Source organism: Bufo bufo, chromosome 4 (genome assembly GCF_905171765.1).
Source record: "Bufo bufo chromosome 4, aBufBuf1.1, whole genome shotgun sequence".
NCBI lineage: Eukaryota > Metazoa > Chordata > Amphibia > Anura > Bufonidae > Bufo > Bufo bufo.
In genome coordinates, this window is record NC_053392.1 from 597,876,903 (window position 1) to 597,901,017 (window position 24,115).

The 24,115-nt window shown below is 46.8% G+C and overlaps 1 protein-coding gene and 1 long non-coding RNA gene across 2 annotated transcripts in view; one reads left to right on the forward strand and one right to left on the reverse strand.

Annotated features, from left to right (window-relative positions):
• The window catches only part of LOC120999543 (oocyte zinc finger protein XlCOF22-like), a 145,454-nt gene that overhangs the window by 101,003 nt on the left and 20,336 nt on the right, over positions 1 to 24,115 (reverse strand). Inside the window, exons 2-4 of the mRNA XM_040430511.1 lie at positions 13,120 to 13,268; positions 12,811 to 12,990; positions 12,611 to 12,725 (exon numbers count right to left, since the gene is read on the reverse strand). Coding sequence (XP_040286445.1) covers positions 12,611 to 12,725; positions 12,811 to 12,990; positions 13,120 to 13,197 — 373 coding nt within the window. The 5' untranslated portion in view covers positions 13,198 to 13,268. The remainder of the gene's footprint in view (positions 1 to 12,610; positions 12,726 to 12,810; positions 12,991 to 13,119; positions 13,269 to 24,115) is intronic.
• Positions 4,255 to 22,686, forward strand: LOC120999575. Its single transcript, XR_005778564.1, has 3 exons — positions 4,255 to 4,267; positions 16,953 to 16,959; positions 22,543 to 22,686. It is a non-coding gene; the product is annotated as an uncharacterized LOC120999575 (long non-coding RNA).

Consider the following 24,115-nt stretch of genomic DNA (forward strand, 5'->3'; position numbering starts at 1 on the left):
TTCTGCCATACTTAGCTTTCTATTGAGTCTGACATCTTTGGACTTTAGGACAACGGACACTTCCCCACAGGCTATCGTCTTATTATCGGGCACTTCATGCGTAGCAATAAGTAACAACGCTAAATTAACGTCCTTACCCTTGAGGATGTCCTGGCAAATGTTGGCTGGGATGAAATGTGATATAGAGGGAAGATTAACTAACCCAGTAGCCACACTGGTTTGCGATGTCGAGGCCCTTGAAGGTCCCTGCACCACTAAACTAGCTGCCACCCCCCCACTTTCCACCATCTCCAGCCTAGCCTGGACGTCTGCAATGGACGTGGCCATAGAATTGATGACTGCATGCTGCTGCTGGGAAATTAATTCCTCTCTTCAGTAATTCCAAAGGTATGGTGGTCCGTACAGACTGTCGATCCATGATTCCATGCAATGAAGACGTGCCCTCGATGTCCACGTTATGAGACATCGTGCAACTAAAAAAAGACAAATGACAATATAACCAACCGAAACAGCCCCCTACTGTTGATACCTATAACCGACCCAAGCCACCTAGTGCTTATGACGTGACAAGCTTCCGAACAGTGCCTATAAATGTGATGTGACTGTTCCGTAGCATGCCTATATGCTACACCAATTGCTAGTGATCGACATGACCTGACTGTCGTAATCCTGTGCCTGTTAATCGTGGTTAACCTCGTAACGTCGTGCCTATGAACGTGCCTGTAGTCGTGACAGACTTCGTAATCTCGTGCCTGTAGTCGTGACAGACTTCGTAATCTCATGCCTGTAGTCGTGACAGACTTTGTAATCTCGCGCCTGTAGTCGTGACCGGATTTAAACATCGCGCCTGTAGTCGTGACCGACTTCGTAACCTCGCGCCTGTAGTCGAGACAGGACTTAAACATCGTGTCTGTAGTCGTGACCGACTTCGTAATCTCGTGCCTGTAGTCGTGACATACTTTGTAGTAACGTGCCTGTAGTCGTGACAGGACTTAAGCATCGTGCCTGTAGTCGTGACAGACTTCGTAATCTTGCGCCTGTAGTCGTGGCGGACACCGTAATACCGTGCCTATGGCCGTGATAAATTAGAGTAATCCTGGTGCCCCCTAGTGCCCCCCAATTGACCTGACCCATCCGGACCATACCTACCCGCTGACCAGCCGTATGCGAGACACGACACTAGACTGCCCGAGCACGGCACCCATGGACCTAACCGAACTACAGATAAAAGAGGCATTACTTAATGGGCGGAGAATGAGAGGAGAAACAACACCAAAAAAAAAAAATATATATATATTTTTTTCTTTTCATACGCGTCCAGTGCGTAGGGCCAGCAATACCCACCTGCTTTGATGCGACTCTAAATGCCGCTGCCTTGTCCTGGCAGACCGACTAACTCCTACTCCGACAGGAGTCTCCCTGCCCGAAGTCAGACCAACCACCGGCATGTGAGTTGAGACAAATTTGTCCGGAATGTGTATCGAGCTGTGGGACAGCGCTTATAACATGACCGTAATTTATTTAGCAGTGCTTGACATCTGCTAGATTCCTCTGCCCCGTTCCTCCGTGCACCTTTGTTTCTACTTATTTATTTATATATTATATATGTTTTAATTAATTAATTTATATATTTTTCCCTTTCCTTCCTATTTTCCCTGCACCATCGTCCCCTCTACGCATGCGCTGCGTGATGCCGTGTAGCGCAAAGCCTCAGAACCAGAGCGCTTGCCCTGAACACCCGTCCCCCCAGTGCGCATGTGCTGCGCAGTCCCCAGCTGCGCATACACTTAGAACCCGGCCCCGAAGCCCGGCCCAGTGCGCATGCCCCGCGCCGACTGCTGGATGTTTAGCGGAACGCAGGGCCCACCACCGAACCCGTCACTGCGCCCATCCAGTACCTGCCCGGGTCGAGACCAGTGCGAGTAAGTCGGCCCCCCCCCTCCCTAATCGACACTGTGCATGGATCGCCATGAGAACCCCCCTCCTTCCGCCCACCCCGATCCTACCTCACCATCAGTGGCACCCTACCCGACTGCCACTTTCTCCGCTGCACCCTCCGTAGACAAAAACCGCCGCGCGCTGCCACCTGAACTCGCCCAGCCGCCGACCCGGAAAGAAAATCACCGAGCCAACATCAGCCTGAGGACGCAGGTGAGGATAAATAGGGCCGTCAATCAGTCTCCCCTCCCACAAATCCAGCAAATGAATTTGCTTAACACCTATGATGCTAATTATTCCTTTGTTCTCTGGGGTATAAGAAACTGTGTCTGGTTTTAAGCAGGTGGTATCTTTTTACCCTGCTGCTTCACACTTTCATCTTCATGCCATAATCTGTCTAACTTTTATATTTATTTCTGTGCTGTCTTGCTGCTCTTGTCTCTGAGTAAACGAAAGGAAGTTGCTTCAAGAAGTCTCTTTTTGAACAGATTGTCAGCTTCCAGTGGCAATTTTTTTTTACACTAAGCCACTCCTCTAACTACACCTCTGCCAGGAAAATAAAATCCCCCTTGGGAGTGACGGGGGGGGGGCTGAGCTAATCACTGATCACATACAGAACAAAATAACTACCTAGACATCATGGAACCAGGAGTTCATAAGAAATTATTAACTAACCGCACATCTCAAATATAAACCGTTTACGGACCGAGACGGATGTTCTCCTGGTTTTCGTGGGGGACGCTGGGAAGGGGAGATATGGGGAACTCCTAATTGGAACTAATATACATGACGTGTTTGGTCTCCACAAGCTCCAATGGTCCAGGCAGATCCGTTGGTAACAGAACCATCTCCTTCCGATGAGAAGCGATGAGCCATAATGGGTTTTGTGGATTTTTGGCTACCAGGGCCAGGAAGGGTGAGTGAATCCACCCAGGGGGATAGAGGGGTGTGAACTAAAATGCCCTTGAAGGGCACAGGCCATGGTCTTTCTATAAAGGGGGTCACGTCGTGTAACGTGTTTGGAGGAACCTTGGAAAACCTGCTTATGTCACTGCCTCCCAGAGGACTATGGCATTCACCATCACAGCAAAGGGTTACTCCTTTATCCAGTAACTGACTTTAATTTGTTAACTCTGATTGTACCACTATCTGTATTGGCATATCGGACCATTGTATATATCTGTGGATATATAGTGTCGTGTGTAGTGCGCCCTTAAGTCAATTAACTAGGTAAATTAATCTTTCGCTGTTCTGTATCTCGATCCACAAATCCCACACGTCCGTGTCTCGGCAGTAATGTTATACGCTACCTGGGGTTGGTTTCTGATCTGATAAAACCCTGTTAACAGACCAGGCTTATATCTAATGAGGAACTACTGGCAGTCTACCGGGCTGTTTCACGGGGAAGTGAAAAGGCTCTCAGCTTGTCAGGGTTTTGAGCAAGTGTTGTCATGCTCAAGGTAGCATGGAGCACCCTCTCTCACTCCCTGTGCCCGTGCAGACAGAAGGTGTCTGTATAAACTGTGCCAAGCTGACCTTACGTACTCCCAGGGAGAGCGTAACATCATGTCTGAGTAACCAGTGACGTACAGTGACGTCAGGCTGGGCTGTGAGGTACGGTATCGTCTCGGGTGGTACCAATGCACCGTGCAATAAATTTAAGAACTGGTCCTACCTAATCTTGGGTGTCACTGGCGTCAGCGTGATGTCCGCTGGATCCGGAAAAGGTAACAGCAGTGATAGGGAAAAAAGAATGATCACATAAGGAAGGGATGCTAACTGTCCATGTTAAATATCTATTATGGGGCGCTGTGCTGGCCTGTAAGACTGAGCCATGGCAATGTAGAACAGTGTAATCTAGGGCATTTCCCCTTAGTGCAACCACATAGTACCAATGCCCACCTTGTGGCCCCTTCACAGTAGTTATGGCCCTTTCAGAGTAGTATGTAAATTTATTTGCGTGTAGCCAGCATCTGTGGTTGCGTTCATGACCATGTTCAAGTAAAAAAATAAATTTTTGGCAAAACTGGTGTTTGAGTTGCTTTCCTTGTTCGTCCTCATGGCAAAACCAAAACAGCCTTTTGTGGCTGAAATTTTGATGGTTTTAAAAAGGTTGCGCACATTTTTTGTTTTTGGCAGCCCCCTCTTCTAAGCAGACCTGCACTTACCTGCTCCCCGGTACTCGGTGCCAACTCTTTTACTCTACTGCTAGAAGCCGCTTTGCAGCAAATTACTAGCCACAGCGTTAATCTGCTCATTTTGCATCATGTGCTAAATTGCCATGATGAAAGGGCAGCAGATCACCACTGTGGCCAGCAGTGGGGTCAAAGTGAATATTGACAGCGGGGACCCAAGTAAGTCAGCTGATGCGCAGGTACTTTTCCCTATGCAGATCTGCCTGGGAAGTTCTAATGATAGTCTCCTCTGCCTTGCACTGATTCCTCTTGTGAGTATTGTAAGCTTTGGTGGAAGCCCTTCCCAAGTCAAACACGGAGCATTTGGAGTGGTGCATGGGAATCAAACTGTGAATTGTAAAACATTTTTCTTAGCAAAACAAAATATAGCGATGAGATGGATAGAAGGAGACTCACTCGCTTGGCTCGGTGGTGTAATATTAAAGGATCATTTTCAAAAACAGAAATGGGGTCATTTACTTACATGCCAGATTTTGGAGTATAGAAAGTCGCAAGGCCCAAGCCTGTGTGACAATACTTTATCACTAAGGCTCCATTCACACGTCCATGGTGTGTTGCGGATCCGCAAACACACCCGCCCGGCACCCAGAAACTGCGGACAAGAATAGGACATGTTCTATCTTTTGCGGAGCTGCGGACGCGAAGATCGGGGCCGCGCTCCGCAAATGCGGATGCTGACAGCACAGTGTGTGCTGTCCGCATCCATTCTGTCCCTATAGAAAATGAATGGGTCCGCACCCGTTCCGCAAAATTACGGAACCAATGCGAACCCATTTGCGGACGTGTGAATGGAGCCTAAGACATTTTTTCACTCTTCTCGCTACTAGGGAATGGCGGGGCTGGCAAATTGGCCCTGGCACATTCACAAACATTTAACCAATTTCGGATGTATAATTGGTCTAAAATTTACTCCACTCAGGGTCACTGCCAGAGTATACACCTAAGTTATGATGAATTGTATGTTTTGTGATAAATTAGGCACATCCTTCGGCAGTGTAGCGGCTATCAAAGACCAGAGTAAAAAGTCTCTATGATAAATGACCCTCAAAGTGTCCTAAAAAATTCCACAAAGTCCTGGATCCATGGTGGAAGTCTCCCCTCACCATTTGCACACACAGTGACCACCAACTATTCCTTAACTCCCAAGGTTCTAGGGCCATATCTTATCATCTAAAGAATAACGAGACATAGGCCCAAAATGCAGATATTTATTAACAAATTGTAACATGTTTGACACAGTTATATAAAGACTAAGGGAATCATGTGGCGGATCCCCTGATTACAGCACAGGGTCATTTACTTTGTTTCACGCAGTACTTCACTTAAAATTACTCAGGACCTGAGAGTGTGTGCATTACATTTAGTGGACTCTAGAGCTGAGGTCCTGATTTTAGGGCTCATTCACACGAACGTATGGTTGCCGTGTCCCTGTTGCGGACCTCAAATAGGGGTCTGCAAAACATAGATACCGGCCGCGTGAAGTCCGTTGACTTAAATGGGTCCGAGATCCGCAAAATACATCAAAAGATAGGACATGTCCAATCTTTTACGGTGTGGAGGCACAGACCACAACGTCCTATCTTTTGACATATTTTACGGATTTCAGGCCCATTCAAGTCAATGTGTACCCCAAAAGGAAACCAATGAAAACTACAAGTCATCCCGCAAAAATCAAGCCTTCACACAGCTCCATGGAAAGAAAAAAAAAGTGTCTTGGGATTTGGCGATGCACAAACATTTTCTACTTAAAAAAAATAAGGTTTTTATTGTGCAACAGTAGTAAAACTTTAAAAAAGGCGATGTATTTGGTATCGCTATAATCAAATAATTAATAAAGTTATTATGTCATTTGTGCCAAAAAATAAACACTGCAAATTTTATAGTGTAAAAACAGTATTGATGTTCTTCCCCATCTTTCTCCCAGAAAGAGTTAAAGGGAACCTGTCAGCGGCAAAAACCACCCCAAACTGCCAGCAGTACCTTCAAGTAGCTGGTAGTGTGTTTCTAATGATGATTTTCTTCCTGCAGTCAGATGCGGTAAAAAAACAATCTTTTATCCCCTGAGCGCGCTATTTTCGAGTCACTCTTGAAGTCAAGCGGGCAGCGGCCTCCTATCTTCAAGTCAAGGTAACCGCGCCCCCTTCCCTGTGACTGACAGCGCTTATGTCCGACAGCCGGCTGGCTTTGCGGTTACCTTGAAGCAAGGAGGCCGCTGCCAAGAGTGACTCGAAAATAGCACGCTCAGGGGATAAAAGATAGTTTTTTCCTGCTTTTACCGCATCTGACTGCAGGAAGAAAATCATCATTAGAAACACACTACCAGCTACTTGAAGGTACTGCTGGCCGTTTGGGGTAGTTTTTGCCGCTGACAGGTTCCCTTTAAAAAAAAGTTAATTAGGAGGTCATGTGCACCCCAAAATGGCACCATAAAAACTACAACTTGTAACGCAAGTTGACAAAATAAAAAAAAAGCCCTTGGTAGAAAAACATTTTTCCTATGTAGGCTCTCTGCTGTGCAATTACAGATGACATCCTGAACATGACAGTGGCTTCGGCCCTGTGTGAATTCACTGATATGTGATAAGATCTGACTGAATTCTATTTCATTTTCCACATTCAGAACATGAAAATAATTTCTCCCCGTGTGGATTCTCCGATGTCTAACAAGATCTTCTTTATGGTTATCGCTAGTGTTCAGCAAAGCAAACTATCCAAAGTGGAATTCAGTCGGAATTTTAGGAAAAATTTGATTTTAAATGAAGCCAAATTTCCTTGGGCTTCATGATTACGAATCATTTTTCCTAAAATAGCGGATGGAGTTGTGTTAGAAAAAAAACTATTTACTCACCTAATCCACTTGCTTGCGTAAAGGCAGTCCATTCCACTTGACTAAAAAAGACCTGTCGAAGGACCTGCAATGATGTCACCGTGCTCTCCCAGCATGATCATGTGGTAAAATCATCACGCTAAGCACAGGTCCTTCAGCGGGTCTTTTTTAATAAAGAGAGAAGCGGACAGCCCCTGTGCGAGCAAATGGATGAGGTGAGTGATTTTTTTTAAAACCAAAAGTCCATATTGCACTAGCATATTACCGTTTTTAATGGCTGCACTTCGATATAAGGGGTCATTAAAAATGGTCTCATTGACTGATAGGCTAAATGGGGTTTTAACATAGTGATTCGTGACAAATGAATTCGGAACGAATCAAAATTTCTTGCTGAACTTTGACCAAGCTGCAGAATTGAATGTTTCAAAAGTTCGCTCATCTCTAGTTACCACATTCTGAACATTAAAATTGCTTCTTTCCAGTGTGAATTCTCTGATGTTTAACAAGATCTGATTTCTGTGCAAAAGATTTCCCACATTCTAAACAATAAAATGGCTTCTCCCCTGTGTGAATTCTCTGATGTTTAACAAAAGTTGATTTATCAATAAAACATTTCTCACATTCTAAACAAGAAAATGGCTTTGCCCCTGTGTGAGTTCTCTCGTGTATAACAAGACATGATTTCTGTGTGTAAGATTTCCCACATTCTAAACAAGAAAATGGCTTCTCCCCTGTGTGAATTCTTTGATGTTTAAGAAGATGTGATTTCTGCTGAAAACATTTCCCACATTCTGAACATGAAAATGTCTTAGTTCCTGTGTGAGTTCTGTTATGTATAACAAGACATGATTTCTGTGTGTAAGATTTCCCACATTCTAAACAAGAAAATGGCTTCTCCCCTGTGTGAATTCTCTGATGGTTAAGAAGATGTGATTTATCAATAAAACATTTCCCACATTCTGAACATAAAAATGGTTTCTCACCTCTGTGAATTCTCTGATGGTTAAGAAGATGTGATTTCTGCTGAAAACATTTCCCACATTGTGAACATGAAAATGGTTTCTCTCCTGTGTGAGTTCTCTCATGTATAACAAGAGAAGATTTCTGTGTGTAAGATTTCCCACATTCTAAACAATAAAATGGCTTCTCCCCTGTGTGAATTCTCTGATGGTTAAAAAGATGTGATTTATCAATAAAACATTTCCCACATTCTGAACATGAAAATGGCTTCTTCCCTGTGTGAGTTCTCTGATGTCTAATAAGATCTGATTTAGATTTACAATATTTCCCACATTCTGAACATGAAAATGTCTTAGTTTCTGTGTGAGTTCTCTTATGTATAACAAGACACGATTTCTGTGTGTAAGATTTCCCACATTCTAAACAAGAAAATGGCTTCTCCCCTGTGTGAATTCTCTGATGGTTAAGAAGATGTGATTTATCAATAAAACATTTCCCACATTCTGAACATGAAAATGGTTTCTCTCCTGTGTGAGTTCTCTGATGTCTAATAAGATCTGATTTAGATTTATAACATTTCCCACATTCTGAGCATGAAAATGTCTTAGTTCCTGTGTGAGTTCTCTCATGTATAACAAGAGAAGATTTCTGTGTGTAAGATTTCCCACATTCTAAACAATAAAATGGCTTCTCCCCTGTGTGAATTCTCTGATGGTTAAGAAGATGTGATTTATCAATAAAACATTTCCCACATTCTGAACATGAAAATGGCTTCTTCCCTGTGTGAGTTCTCTGATGTCTAATAAGATCTGATTTAGATTTACAACATTTCCCACATTCTGAGCATGAAAGAGCATTCTCCACTGTGTGACTACTTTGATGATGAACACTTCTTCTGTGGCTTTTATTTTGCTTAACAGTCTGTGATGAATCAGATGATTGAAATCCATCCAAAGGATCAGATAATAGATCTTTGCTGTGAAAGGCTGAGGATATATCTGAGATAATGGCATGCTCTTCATGTATATCTTCTGTGACACCACACTCATCTGTTCTAAAATCTGACATCATATGTTTCTCTGAGCTCCTGGTACAGTCATCTGCCAAGAATAAATCTGAGTTTTATAATTTTTAAATAATAGAACCTTAAAATTATATTGCTATTTTATAACATTTCTATATTAAAAAAACGGATGCAGTCCTCTCATGAGGTCCTCCACTAAACAAAGAAAAATTAAACCCAAACAGGGGGCCAAAAAATGAACAAACATTAAAAAATTGCATAATCCGGGAGTCCAGAGATTGATGAAGCCGTCATGTCCACATTCAAGTAACTTGTTTAATTCACATTCTTCCTTACACCGTGTGTTATCGGGGTTCTAGATATAAATCCTATACCGGTGGTGTCCTGTGTTTCACACCCAATCAGGGAGGGAGAAATTGTGTAATGAATATTGCAGCCACCTATAGACTGCATCCAGTAGTAATTCTTCTCTGAATGTTGGTTAGCCTGAAAATGTAACTTTTATTATTCCAGTGAAAATGGTTTATAACTGTTTCTATGCAAATAAAGGGCGGCCATTATTAAAAGGTTAATCAGGTTGTTTGTAGGAAAAACCCACTTTTAAAATGTACCTGATGTCATCAAACATGAGTCACTGGGGCGTACCGCTGGATGAGGCGAGTAACGGAGTCATCTCCTCCATCCTGCCCAGTTTGCTCTTGCAGACCTCCGCTGGCTTCCTGATGTCAGCTCCTGGCAGTGAGAAATCTCACGCAGACACAGAAGACCTCGTTCCGGCACCAGGATCCTGACATGTGAAGCGTGCAGATATGTATACACCCCGGCTTCAAGCACTCACTGTGTTTGCCCAGGAGATGCTGGGACCACAGTCAGCAGATGTCAAGATCCCTGCCAATGTCTTCTACTGAGCGAGATTTCCCATTGCCAGGAGCTGACATCAAGAAGAAGAGCTCTGTGAGAGTAGGTTGGGCAAGATAGAGGAGATGACGCTGTGTCTCACCTCATCCAGCGGTACGCCCCAGTGACTACCTGAGTTATGTTTGATGACATCAGGTACATATTAAAAGTGGATTTTTCCTACAAACAACCTGATTGTCAAATTTAACAAAACCTGTTTCTGAAAGCTGGCAGCTTGTACAGTGGGGACATGTAAATAGGTCAATAACACTCTCCAAAAGACATACTGATAGGGAACATAGACTGTGAGCCCCATTGGGGACAGTGTGATCATGTCTGTATAGCCCTGCTGAATATAGTAGTGCTATATAAATGTATAACATAAATACAATAAATACATAGGCCACTTCTGATGACAGGTTCCATTTAATGGATTTTTAATAATGGTCGCTCTGTATTTGCATCGAAACAGTTATAAAAAAAAAAAAATTATTCCAGTGAAAATAAAGTTTTCATGCAAACCAACATTCAGAGAAGAATTTATTACTTTTTGAACTACTAGATACAGTCTATAGGTGGCTCTAATATTGATTACACAATTCCCCCCCTCCCTGTTTGGGTGTGATACTAGGACACCACTGGGTTTACAATTTATGTCTAGGACCCGATAACACACGGTGTAAGGCAAATAGAGAACTGCTCCCCTATAAAACCTCTCTGCACATACAATAATCCTATATCTTGTCAGACCAGGACTGTGACTGTGTTCTCTGAGGTGTCAACAAGGGACCATTTAACAGCTGCCATGAGATATTTTGGGGCCCCACATACTGGGATTGGTCAGAGCCCCTGGGGAGAGTGGGGTATAGCATTGAAGTCTTCAGCAGGAAGGGGTGAGCAGAATGGCCGGTAAGCTGTCACTGACCACTGGGGACTTGTCCTCCTCTGATTACTTCTTTAGGGCAGAACATTGTGAGATCTTTACGGTCAGACAGGCAGCTGCTATTGTTCATTGGTGGCTCTTTTTATTTCAGCTCTACCATAAGGCTTTTCCTATTTCCAAAAATTCAGAAGTGTCAGTAAAGCCTCTAAATACTACGGAAAGAGAAGAATGGGTGATAACCCCAACTTTCTGATCAATACTGTGGGACACCTGGTATCGGTAACTATTGTGTGCTAATAAAGGAAAACCTGTCGCAAAGTACAATATGTGACCCCCAAACTGCCACCGCTACCTGACTATACAAGGAGTCATCAGTAGCCAGTGAAGGAGCAGAATCTGTGAGTCTTCTCTGCTTTATGTAGTGGTTACTACTCACCTGGGTGGTTATCGGTGGGAATATCCTCTATGATCTGCTCATCACCCCTCACATATGTATCTTCAGCCTTAATATTGTTCAGATCTTTACCTGGATTTAAAAGCTGTGAAACAGAAATGGTAAAAGTCAGCAGACTGATGGAGAAGTCGTGTGGAAGGTTTGATGTGACCAGAAAAGATCATTAATTACAATGACAAAGTGATGAAATGACAGCAGAGTTATCTGCTATGGCAGCGGTCCATGCCTATAGCTCCTCTCCTTCCTGCTGGTGGGCACGCCTTCTGCCTGGTTTACCTGCTCCATAGCTTTAGGGCTCGAGCGGTCCAGTCCCACAGACATCCCTCTCTCCCTTCCCAGTGGTCCCGGCTGCTGGAATAACGCTGTCCTCCCACACAAGCTGAGGCCTGCTTCCTGCCGATAATGACCTTCTCTGCCCATAGGTCATGTGTGCACACAATATCTCTGGCTCTTATAGGGCCGGCATGCACGCACTCTGATCTCTACAAGCCATGGAAAGGAGCCTGATCAATAGGTTCTAGTATGCTAGTTTCATGCAAAGCTTGCTTGCCTGTTCTGTGTACAGACTTCTGCCTGACTTCTAGATTGGACACTTTGCTGTCTGACCTGACCCTTGCCTGATCTCCGTTCAGATCCTCAGCTGCTTGCCCTGACAACGGACCATTCATCGGACTGCATGTATTCTGCCTTTCCTGACCCTGTGGGTCACCAGTCACATGTACAGAAACTACTTCAAGTGCAGCAGACTAGTGGTTCCCCTGCAACAAAGTCCAGATCCCTGTACAGGGGATAAAGTGGGAGGGAAGGGGGGGGGGCAACTTACATAACACACTTTGGGGCAGAACCATGTCAAATCTGTTCAAGAGACACAGTGGATCTACATGTGCCATGTTTCATTGTCTGACCCAAAAATATCTGCAGGTCTCCTGTATATATGCATCTAGTTGGTTCCTTATTCCAACCAGCAGTCTCTACTGACCAGAAAACTGTGAGAAGATCCAGACAACAAGTATGGTCTATAGTTAGCTGTAATCCTGCCATCTCTACCTTTATCATTATACAAGGATAAAACATATAATACTGGTTTATAAAACAAGACTGAACACAAGATCTTCACAGCACTTCTACAGATCATAGGGAACCTTTCATGAGACCTTATTTTCATCTATCTGATCATTATATGGAAGTATTTGATGTTCTTCTGAACCATCCTGTAGAAGAAGAGGATTAGGACATCTCTCATCCTGTAGAAGAAGAGGACTGGGACATCTCTCATCCTGTAGAAGAAGAGGACTGGGACATCTCTCATCCTGTAGAAGAAGAGGACTGGGAGTTGTTCTCTCTTTTTTAACTGTAGAAAAAACATACAGTGACAATTAATTTCTTACATATAACTAGTGAGAGGATGTGTGTATTTAGTCATGTCTTTTACTTGGTGGCTGGTGATCCTCCATTATGACGTTCTTGTACAGATCTTTGTGTCCTTCTAAATATTCAGACTCCTCCATGGAGAAATAGACGGCGACATCCTGACACCTTATAGGAACCTGACAACATAATTATACAGTCATCACCCAGATCCCTTCATAGTGTTGTTACTGTATAATGTCCCGGCATTCCCAGCGATGTCACCTCTCCAGTCAGCAGCTCAATGATCTTGTTGGTGAGCTCTAGGATCTTCTCTCTGCTGACTTTCTCATGTATCGGGATGTGAGGTGTCGGCCTGGATATCGGGCTCAGGATTCCTCCCCGTTCTTCAGATACCGGGGCCTGACATCGCTCACTAGAGGTCTTCTTCACTACTGTGTATTCCTGGTTATGGAGAGACGCAGTAATAAATATCACTCCATACATCTCCAGAGTCCCTCACCTCTCCAGTCATGTCCATCTGTTAGTAACATAGAGAAGATGATGTAATGTGACATCATCAGAATCTCTCACCTCTCCAGTAAGCCAGAGGAGGATCTCTAGGGTGAGATTTATTATACTCTCTGCCATCTTGTCCCCATCCCTATCCATCCTTGATGGTCAATCAGAAGAATGATCTTATATAGGAGATATACACTGAGCGGATCCTATATTGTAGGAACCTGAATGGAAAGAAGAAGAACCGATGTAAAATCATAGAAAATCCCATATAAAATACAATTACTGGAGATAAGAAGAGGAAACACTGGAGGAGATAATAACGTGTATCAAGGCAGTTCCTCCATGTTTCAGGTCAAAAGCCTGTCACACCTTCATATTACCACTATAGTCAGTTACAGGTCACAGTGGTAATACCAGTATAAGGCCTCATGCACACGACTGTGCCGTTTTTTGCGGTCCGCAAACCGTGGATCCGCAAAAAAAACAGAAGCCGCCCGTGTTGCCTTCCGCAATTTGCGGAACGGAACGGGCGCCGGCAATATAAATGCTTATTCTTGTCCGCAAAGTGCAGACAAGAATAGGACATGTTATATTTTTTTAGTGGGGCCACGGAACGGAGCAATGGCTGTGTACAGCACACGGAGTGCTGTCCGCATCTTTTGCGGCCCCATTGAAGTGAATGGGTCCGTACCCGAGCCGCCAAAACGGCGGCTCGGATGCGTACCCAAACAACAGTCGTGTGCATGAGGCCTAAGGCTACTTTCACACTAGTGTTTTTTGCGGATCTGTCATGGATCTGCAAAAACGCTTCTGTTACAATAATACAACTGCATGCATCCGTCATGAGCGGATCCGGTTGTATTATGTCTTCTATACCCAAGACGGATCCGTCATGAACACTATTGAAAGTCAATGGGGGACGGATCCGTTTTCTATTGTGTCAGAGAAAACTGATACGTCCCCGTTGACTTACATTGTGTGTCAGGACGGATCCGTCTTGCTCCGCACCACATTGCGGACAGAAAAGTGCTGCTGGCAGCATTAATCTGTCCGCGATGGGAGAGCAACCAAATAGAACAGAAAGCATTTTGGTGACTCTGTTTCGTTCAGTTCAGTTTTGTCCCCATTGACAATGAATGGAGACAAAACTGAAGAGTTTTCATCCTATGACGGATATCAATAGCGGAATTGAAAACGCTGGTATGAAAGTAGCCTAAAGCTGTAATCTGGTAGATCACTTCATAGATCTAGAGCTCAGACTGCCCTCGTCCTATCAGTTGGAATCACAAGAATTAAAGGGCATCTGTCAGCAGATTGGTACCTGTGACACCGGCTGACCTGGTATTAGGGGCGGACTGACCATTCGGGCATGGACCGAGGGCCCGTGGCCACTAGGAGGCCCCGTGAGAGGCTCCTGGTACCTTTTATTGGTTGGCAGCAGGGTTGTTTCTAGAGCCGGGCCAGGGCTGCCACCGCACGAAGGAGACTGATGGAACAGTGAGCACAGCGCTGGGATAGAGACTAGAGCAGCCTGGAGCACGTCAGGCAAGAGGACAAGGCACTGAGAGCTGTGTGGAGCGGCATAAGGGAGGAGGAGCTTATCTGGGGAGGAGTCAGGCAGCTCTGACCTGTGAGGAACTTGAGTACACAGTGAGTACAAACCATAATGTACATGTGCTGGAGCCTGCGCATGAGGGGAGATGAAGGGGGGGGGGGGGTGCTCAGTATATGAGGGGAGATGAAGGGGGGGGGTGCTCAGTATATGAGGGGAGATGCTGGGGGTGCTCAGTATATGAGGGGAGATGAAGGGGGGGGTGCTCAGTATATGAGGGGAGATGAAGGGGGGGGTGCTCAGTATATGAGGGGAGATGAAAGGGGGGGTGCTCAGTATATGAGGGGAGATGCTGGGGGTGCTCAGTATATGAGGGGAGATGAAGGGGGGGGGGTGCTCAGTATATGAGGGGAGATGCTGGGGGTGCTCAGTATATGAGGGGAGATGCTGGGGGGGTGCTCAGTATATGAGGGGAGATGAAGGGGGGGGTGCTCAGTATATGAGGGGAGATGAAGGGGGGGATGCTCAGTACATGAGGGGAGATGCTGGGGGGTGCTCAGTATATGAGGGGAGATGAAGGGGGGGGGGGTGCTCAGTATATGAGGGGAGATGAAGGGGGGGGGTGCTCAGTATATGAGGGGAGATGCTGGGGGGGTGCTCAGTATATGAGGGGAGATGAAGGGGGGGTGCTCAGTATATGAGGGGAGATGCTGGGGGGGGTGCTCAGTATATGAGGGGAGATGAAGGGGGGGTGCTCAGTATATGAGGGGAGATGAAGGGGGGGTGCTCAGTATATGAGGGGAGATGCTGGGGGGTGCTCAGTATATGAGGGGAGATGAAGGGGGGGGGTGCTCAGTATATGAGGGGAGATGAAGGGGGGGTGCTCAGTATATGAGGGGAGATGCTGGGGGGGTGCTCAGTATATGAGGGGAGATGAAGGGGGGGTGCTCAGTATATGAGGGGAGATGCTGGGGGGGTGCTCAGTATATGAGGGGAGATGAAGGGGGGGTGCTCAGTATATGAGGGGAGATGAAGGGGGGGTGCTCAGTATATGAGGGGAGATGCTGGGGGGTGCTCAGTATATGAGGGGAGATGAAGAGGGGGGGTGCTCAGTACATGAGGGGAGATGCTGGGGGAGCTCAGTATATGAGGGGAGATGCTGGGGGGGTGCTCAGTATATGAGGGGAGATGCTGGGGGGTGCTCAGTATATGAGGGGAGATGAAGAGGGGGTGCTCAGTATATGAGGGGAGATGCTGGGGGGATGCTCAGTATATGAGGGGAGATGAAGGGGGGGTGCTCAGTATATGAGGGGAGATGAAGGGGGGGTGCTCAGTATATGAGGGGAGATGCTGGGGGGTGCTCAGTATATGAGGGGAGATGAAGAGGGGGGGTGCTCAGTATATGAGGGGAGATGCTGGGGGGGTGCTCAGTATATGAGGAGAGATGAAGAGGGGGGGATGCTCAGTATATGAGGGGGGAAGATGGGGGGTGCTCAGTACATGAGGGGAGATGCTTGGGGTGCTCAGTACATGAGGGGAGATACTGGGGGGTGCTCAGTACATGAGGGGAGATGCTTGGGGTGCTCAGTACATGAGGGGAGATACTGGGGGGTGCTCAGTACATGAGGGGAGATACTGGGGGGTGCTCAGTATATGAGGGGAGATGCTGGGGGGTGCTCAGTATATGAGGGGAGATGCTGGGGGTGCTCAGTACATGAGGAGATACTGGGGGGTGCTCAGTAAATTAGGGGAGATGCTGGGGGGTGCTCAGTATATGAGGGGAGATGCTGGGGGTGCTCAGTATATGAGAGAGATGCTGGGGGGTGCTCAGTATATGAGGGGAGATGCTGGGGGGTGCTCAGTATATGAGGGGAGATGCTGGGGGGTGCTCAGAAGGGCCGGACTGGCCATAGGGCAGACCGGGCATTTGCCCGGTGGGCCGGGCCGCCTGGTGGGCTGGGCCGAACATAATCAGCCGGGCCGCCGGCTGAGTTTTTTTATTTTTTTATTAATGTGGCAGCAGCCGGGCAGGAGTGGAGATGAGCGCTTCCATTGTGGAAGCGCTCATCTCGATATTCATCTGTATCGCCGTCCTCAGGACAGCGATACAGATGAATGGAGCAGGGGAGAGGCGTCTCCCTTGCCCATTCCTCTGATAGGCTACAGGCCTAGTGCCTGTAGCCTATCAGAGGCTGTTGCAGGTGGAGCGATGACGTCATCGCGCGCGCCGCCCGAGCCGTACAGCGCGGGACACAGGCCGGAAGAGGCCTGCATCGCATCGCTGACAGCAGCATAAGGTAAGTATATGTGTTTATTGTTTTTATTATTTAATTTTATACTATACTGTGGCAAGAAGGGGGGTGGGGGCACTATATACTGGCACAATATAGGGGGGGGTCGGCACTATGGAGAAGAGGGGAAGCACTATGGGGCCATATATACTGGCACAATATGGGGGGGGCTATATACTGACACAACATGGGGGGGGCACTATGGAGAAGAGGGGAAGCACTATGGGGCCCTATATACTGGCACAACATGGGGGGCACTATGGAGAAGAGGGGAAGCACTATGGGGCCCTATATACTGGCACAATATGGGGGGGGGGACACTATGCAGAAGAGGGGAAGCACTATGGGGCCCTATATACTGGCACAATATGGGGGGGGGGGTCGGCACTATGGAGAAGAGGGGAAGCACTATGGGGCCATATATACTGGCACAATATGGGGGGCCCTATATACTGGCACAATACGGGGGCACTATGGAGAAGAGGGAAAGCACTATGGGGGCCCTATATACTGGCACATTATGGGGGGGCACTATGGAGAAGAGGGGAAGGAGCACTATGGGGGCATCTACTGGGGGCCCTATATACTGGCATGCATTATAGGTGGGCACTATGGAGAAGTGGGGGAGAAGAGCACTATGAGGGCATTATATAGGGGCATTTAATACTGGCACCCATTTTGATGCCACTATGGGGAAGGGAGGAAAGGAGCATTATGGGGGTATCTATGTGGGGCAGTCTATAGGGGCATTTTATAGTGCCACATTATGGAGGGCACTATGGAGACGGGGAAGGAGCACTATGGGGGCATCTTCTGGGGGGGACTATATAGGAGTATTTTATACTGGCACAAATTATAGGGTCACTATGGGCACCTAAGCTCAACTGGTGGCACTAAGTGTTTTTTGTAATGGCACACAGTACGGCACATGAGGGCACTCTGGGGACATTGGCTCTACTGGGGGCACTAAGAGGAGGTATTTCTTTTTTTACTGCCACACAACGGGGCATTTTTTGTACTGGTGCACATTATAAGGGGGGGGGGTTCTACTGTCACACATTATAAAGAGAATTATTACTATTGGGGCATTATGGTGGGCTTTATTACAACTGGGGGACTATGGGAGCATTATTACTTGTGGGACACAATTACTGTTGGGGGCACTGTGGGAGCACTATTACTACTAAATGCACTCTGGCAAAGAAATAATTACTATTGTTGGGACTTTGGGAGCACCATTACTGTGGGGGCACCCTGGCACAGCATCAGCTTAGCACAGTTCTTTTTGCAGTATAGTTTTGGGGAGCACAGCTTCTCAGTATTGGGGGTGCATGATGGGATGTTAATTGGAGGATGATGGAAAAGTAGGAAACTAAGATGTCTGTCAAACTCTGCAGAGACGTGAGATAGCTGAAAGAAATTATCACGGTGGTCTGGTCTGAATGGAGAAGATGAAGAAAGAGAACATCTACATCAGAGGAGACGTCACTGGATATAAGAGGTATGGGGTGCTGTCTGAGGCTACTTTCACATCTGCGTTAGTGATCCTGGCAGGCTGTTCCAGCTGAGAATTCACTGGATCCGGCACTGCTGGATGCAGACAGAATGCCCGCCGGCCCCAGTAACTATAATGGGGTACGGCAGAGATCCGGCCACAATCTGGGAAAAATGCAGAGAATCAGCAGGACATAAACCGCTGCATGCTGTGCTTTGTGTCCAGTCGATTCCTTGCATTTTCTGCTGGATTAGGTGGCCGGATCGTACTAAGACCCCTAATGTCACCTGGGGACCCCCAAAGAAGCTTGTGTGTTGGCTGAAGCCTTCCTATCTTACTGGTGGCTGGCCCTGCCTCTCAATTGTGCTTCCGGTTTTGGCTCCGCCCATAAACTGCAAGGGGGTGGGGCCTGTTGGGGTCATATGATTGGGCTGCTCAGTCAAAAATGCCCGGGCCTATTTTTTGTCCCAGTCCAGCCCTGGTATATGAGGGGAGATGCTGGGGGGTGCTGAGTGTATGAGGGGAGATGCTGTGGAGGATGGGGATGCTCACTGTATGAGGGGAGATACTGTGGAGGATGGGGGTGCTCAGTATATGAGGGGAGATACTGTGGAGGGTGGGGATGCTCACTGTATGTGGGCAGAAACTGTGGCGGATGGGGGTGCTCAGAGTATGAGGGGGGGTGCTGTGGAGGATGGGGGTGCTCACTGTATGAGGGGGGATGCTGTGGAGGATGGGGGCAGATACTGTGGCGGCACTACTGCTGCGCTATGACCTGGCGCAGTGTGATGTGCTAAAACAAGAGTGATGGCGCCTGGAGAAGGAGCAGAGAGCGGAGTATACACTGTATATATATTTTGTTTTCTAGTCTGAGGGCTGCATTTAATGTACTAAGGAGTGAGGTGGAGGCTATAGGGGGTGACAGGGGTCTGAATACATTTGAGGCCTGCATAAATTTGTGGGCTGATCTGTATGCATTTGGGGGTTGTTCTGGGGTCTGCATGGAGTTGGGGCTGACTTGGGGTCTGTATGAATTTGGGGGCTGATCTGGAATCTGGATTTATTTTGAGATCTGGTCTGGAGGTCTGCATTATTTTTGGGATCTCATGTGGGCTCTGTGCTAAGAAGGGTTTATCTAGCCGTGTTTGAAAACTGATTTGAATGTGAAAAAAAAGTAGTGGTCCATCTCTGATCCCTGCCGCACTCCTTCCACTACTTCCCGTGTCCTTGCTGGTCTCTGTACTTCTATGTCCCCCTCCACTGAGACATGAGCGGGGCTTATGGTTTTTATTTTATTTATTTTTCTGTTCTGGTGTTCACCTCATAGGAATTTTTTTTGATATTTTAATAGTTTGGACTTTTCAGACATGGCAATATGTAATATGTTTGTTTATTTATTTATTGTTTATATATTTTAAAGGAAAAATTGGGAAAGCGGGTGATTTATACTTAATATTTTGGTGGGTTATTTTTTGACCTCTTTTTTTTTTTTTTACTGTTTATTTAATAATTATTTCCCCCCTTAGGGGCTAGAACCTGGGATCTTTTAATCCCTTCTTCTATTCACCCTAATAAAGTTCTATTAGGGTGAATAGGATCTTACACTCTCCCTGCTGCCCTGTGCATAGTGCACACAGCAGCAAGGGAGCTGACTATGGCAGCCAGGACTTCAGTAGCGTCCTGGCTGCCATGGGAACCGATTGGAGACCCAGGATTACACTGGGGCTCCGATCAGAAGCTTGACTTTGTGGCGCACTGAGCCACCAATGATAATATAATTAACATTTAATACAGGAGGCGGGTGCGGCACCTGAAGGGTTAACTGCCGCTAATCGCAGCTCCCCGCCTCTGAGATTTGTATTAAACATTTACTTTCATTGGTGGCGCAGTGCGCCCGCCCCTCTCTCCTCATTGGTGGCAGTGGCACAGGGGGAGGGAGAGACTGCTTCCTTCTCTCCTGTGCTGCTGAGGAGAACAAGGAGCACGCTGAGAGCAGCACGCTCCATGTTCTCTGATACTAGACTGCGCAATAGCAAAGCCTAGTATCGAAAAAAGGCAAATCCTGGTATCAAGGTCGATACCAGGCAAAAGTATCGATTGGGTATCGAAAATTCGATACCCAAAACAACCCTAGTCTATACTATAATACACAGGAAGATGACTATGTATATACCTGCGCTGTACATATAGATTATACTCGCATATACCCAGGTTATACCAGCATAGTATATACTATAATACACAGGGAGATGACTATGTACAGTCGTGGCCAAAAGTTTTGAGAATGACAAAAATATTAGTTTTCACAAAGTTTGCTGCTAAACTGCTTTTAGATCTTTGTTTCAGTTGTTTCTGTGATGTAGTGAAATATAATTACACGCACTTCATACGTTTAAAAGGCTTTTATCGACAATTACATGACATTTATGCAAAGAGTCAGTATTTGCAGTGTTGGCCCTTCTTTTTCAGGACCTCTGCAATTCGACTGGGCATGCTCTCAATCAACTTGTGGGCCAATTCCTGACTGATAGCAACCCATTCTTTCATAATCACTTCTTGGAGTTTGTCAGAATTAGTGGGTTTTTGTTTGTCCACCCGCCTCTTGAGGATTGACCACAAGTTCTCAATGGGATTAAGATCTGGGGAGTTTCCAGGCCATGGACCCAAAATGTCAACGTTTTGGTCCCCGAGCCACTTAGTTATCACTTTTGCCTTATGGCACGGTGCTCCATCGTGCTGGAAATGCATTGTTCTTCACCAAACTGTTGTTGGATTGTTGGAAGAAGTTGCTGTTGGAGGGTGTTTTGGTACCATTCTTTATTCATGGCTGTGTTTTTGGGCAAAATTGTGAGTGAGCCCACTCCCTTGGATGAGAAGCAACCCCACACATGAATGGTCTCAGGATGCTTTACTGTTGGCATGACACAGGACTGATGGTAGCGCTCACCTTTTCTTCTCCGGACAAGCCTTTTTCCAGATGCCCCAAACAATCGGAAAGAGGCTTCATCGGAGAATATGACTTTCTTGGATGCCCTGAAGCCTTCTTAACAAGAATTGAACCTCTTTCCTTGAAGTTCTTGATGATCCTATAAATTGTTGATTGAGGTGCAATCTTAGTAGCCACAATATCCTTGCCTGTGAAGCCATTTTTATGCAACGCAATGATGGCTGCACGCGTTTCTTTGCAGGTCACCATGGTTAACAATGGAAGAACAATGATTTCAAGCATCACCCTCCTTTTAACATGTCAAGTCTGCCATTTTAACCCAATCAGCCTGACATAATGATCTCCAGCCTTGTGCTCGTCAACATTCTCACCTGAGTTAACAAGACGATTACTGAAATGATCTCAGCAGGTCCTTTAATGACAGCAATGAAATGCAGTGGAAAGGTTTTTTTGGGATTAAGTAAATTTTCATGGCACAGAAGGACTATGCAATTCATCTGATCACTCTTCATAACATTCTGGAGTATATGCAAATTGCTATTATAAAAACTTAAGCAGCAACTTTTCCAATATTTATGTAATTCTCAAAACTTTTGGCCACGACTGTATATACCTGCGCTGTACATATAGATTATACTCAGATATACCCAGGTTATACCAGCATAGTATATACTGTAATACACAGGAAGATGACTATGTATATACCTGCACTGTACATATAGAATTATACTCAGATAGACCTAGGTTATACCAGCATAGTATATACTATAATACACAGGAGGATGACTATGTATATACCTGTACATATAGATTACACTCAGATAGACCCAGGTTATACCAGCATAGTCTATACTATAATACACAGGAGGATGACTATGTATATACCTGTACATATAGATTACACTCAGATAGACCCAGGTGCTGCTCCTGTCACTTAGTCAGTCCCTGGGCTAGCCTAGTGCCTAGTGGGCTGAGTGCTGGCGGAGGCTGACTGTGCCTGGCCGAGAGAGCTGGCGGTGAAGGGGTTAATGCCCCCTCTGTCCCAGGAATCCTGACAGACGATGGCGGTGACTACACACCTACCTGCCCTGCTGGACACAACATGTACCCACCTGGAATGTATGGGCTTCTGAGAGGATGGAGCCCCCCCCCCCCCCCCCCCAGTGGTTCTAGAAACAAATGTTCTCCACAAAACCTCCCTGACTGTAAGGTAGTGGCTAAACTCCAGACACAAAACGGACCTTCTGACGTCACACTATCACGTGACATTTCTAGGTCACGTGGGTCAGCAGCCAGCACGCGCTTCTATTACAGTAGGAAGGTTAGGCATGGCTGCTCTGCGCAGCAGCATCTTTAGCACTCACAGGGGAGAGTGTCTGCCTGAGAGGTACATGTGAATCCTGTGGAGGGGGCTGACAGTTCTATGTGGGATTGTATGCTGGGGGGGGGGGGGGTGCTGTGTGAGACTGTATGATGGGGGGTCTGCCGTGTGGGATTGTATGCTGGGGGGGTCTGCCATATGGGATTGTATGATGGGGGGGTCTGCCGTGTGGGATTGTATGCTGGGGACGCTGCCGTGTGAGATTGTATGATGGGGGGGTCTGCCGTGTGGGATTGTATGCTGGGGACGCTGCCGTGTGAGATTGTATGATGGGTGGCTGCCGTGTGGGATTGTATGATGAGGGGGCTGCCGTGTGGGATTGTATGCTGGGGGGGTCTGCCATGTGGGATTGTATGCTGGGGGGGTCTGCCATGTGGGATTGTATGCTGGGGGGGTCTGCCATGTGGGATTGTATGCTGGGGACGCTGCCGTGTGGGATTGTATGATGGGGGGGCTGCCGTGTGGGATTGTATGATGGGGGGGCTGCCGTGTGGGATTGTATGATGGGGGGGCTGCCGTGTGGGATTGTATGATGGGGGGGCTGCCGTGTGGGATTGTATGATGGGGGGGCTGCCGTGTGGGATTGTATGATGGAGGGGTCTGCCGTGTCGGATTGTATGCTGGGGGTGCTGCCGTGTGGGATTGTATGATGAGGGGGCTGCCGTGTGGGATTGTATGATGGGGACGCTGCCGTGTGGGATTGTATGATGGGGACGCTGCCGTGTGGGATTGTATGATGGGGACGCTGCCGTGTGGGATTGTATGATGGGGACGCTGCCGTGTGGGATTGTATGATGGGGTGCTAATCTTTGCTAAAGTTTACTCTCTTGCTTTTCAAGATCTGGAAGAGCAGACATGAATTCTACTGGTAACGCTGTTACTACTTTCATAAGGGTAGAGGCTAAACTCCATACAGGAAACGGACCTCCTGACGTCACGGGGTCACGTGACATTCTCTTGTCACGTGACTCTGAATCGGCAGCGCGAATAGAAGGGTCGGAAGCTGGAGAGCTCGGGCTGTTTGCAGAGCAGGTGACTGATGGCTGCTCATCGCTCATAGAGGGGGGAGTCTCTGTCAGTGCAGCAGGTACATGTGTGAGCTGTGCACGTTCTGAGGGGGGTCGAGAACTGTATGCAGAGGTGGGGGGTGTTCTGTCAGAAAACCTCCGATTCCCTTACCCTGGCATTGTAATATTGTATGTGGGGGTTGTGTAATATTGTATGTGGGGAGGGGCGCAGTGTAATATTGTGTGTGGGGGGGCGCAGTGTGATTTTGTATGTGGATGGGGGGCGCAGTGTGATTTTGTATGTGGAGGGGGGGCGCAGTGTGATTTTGTATGTGGAGGGGGGGGGGCGCAGTGTGATTTTGTATGTGGAGGGGGGGGGGCGCAGTGTGATTGTG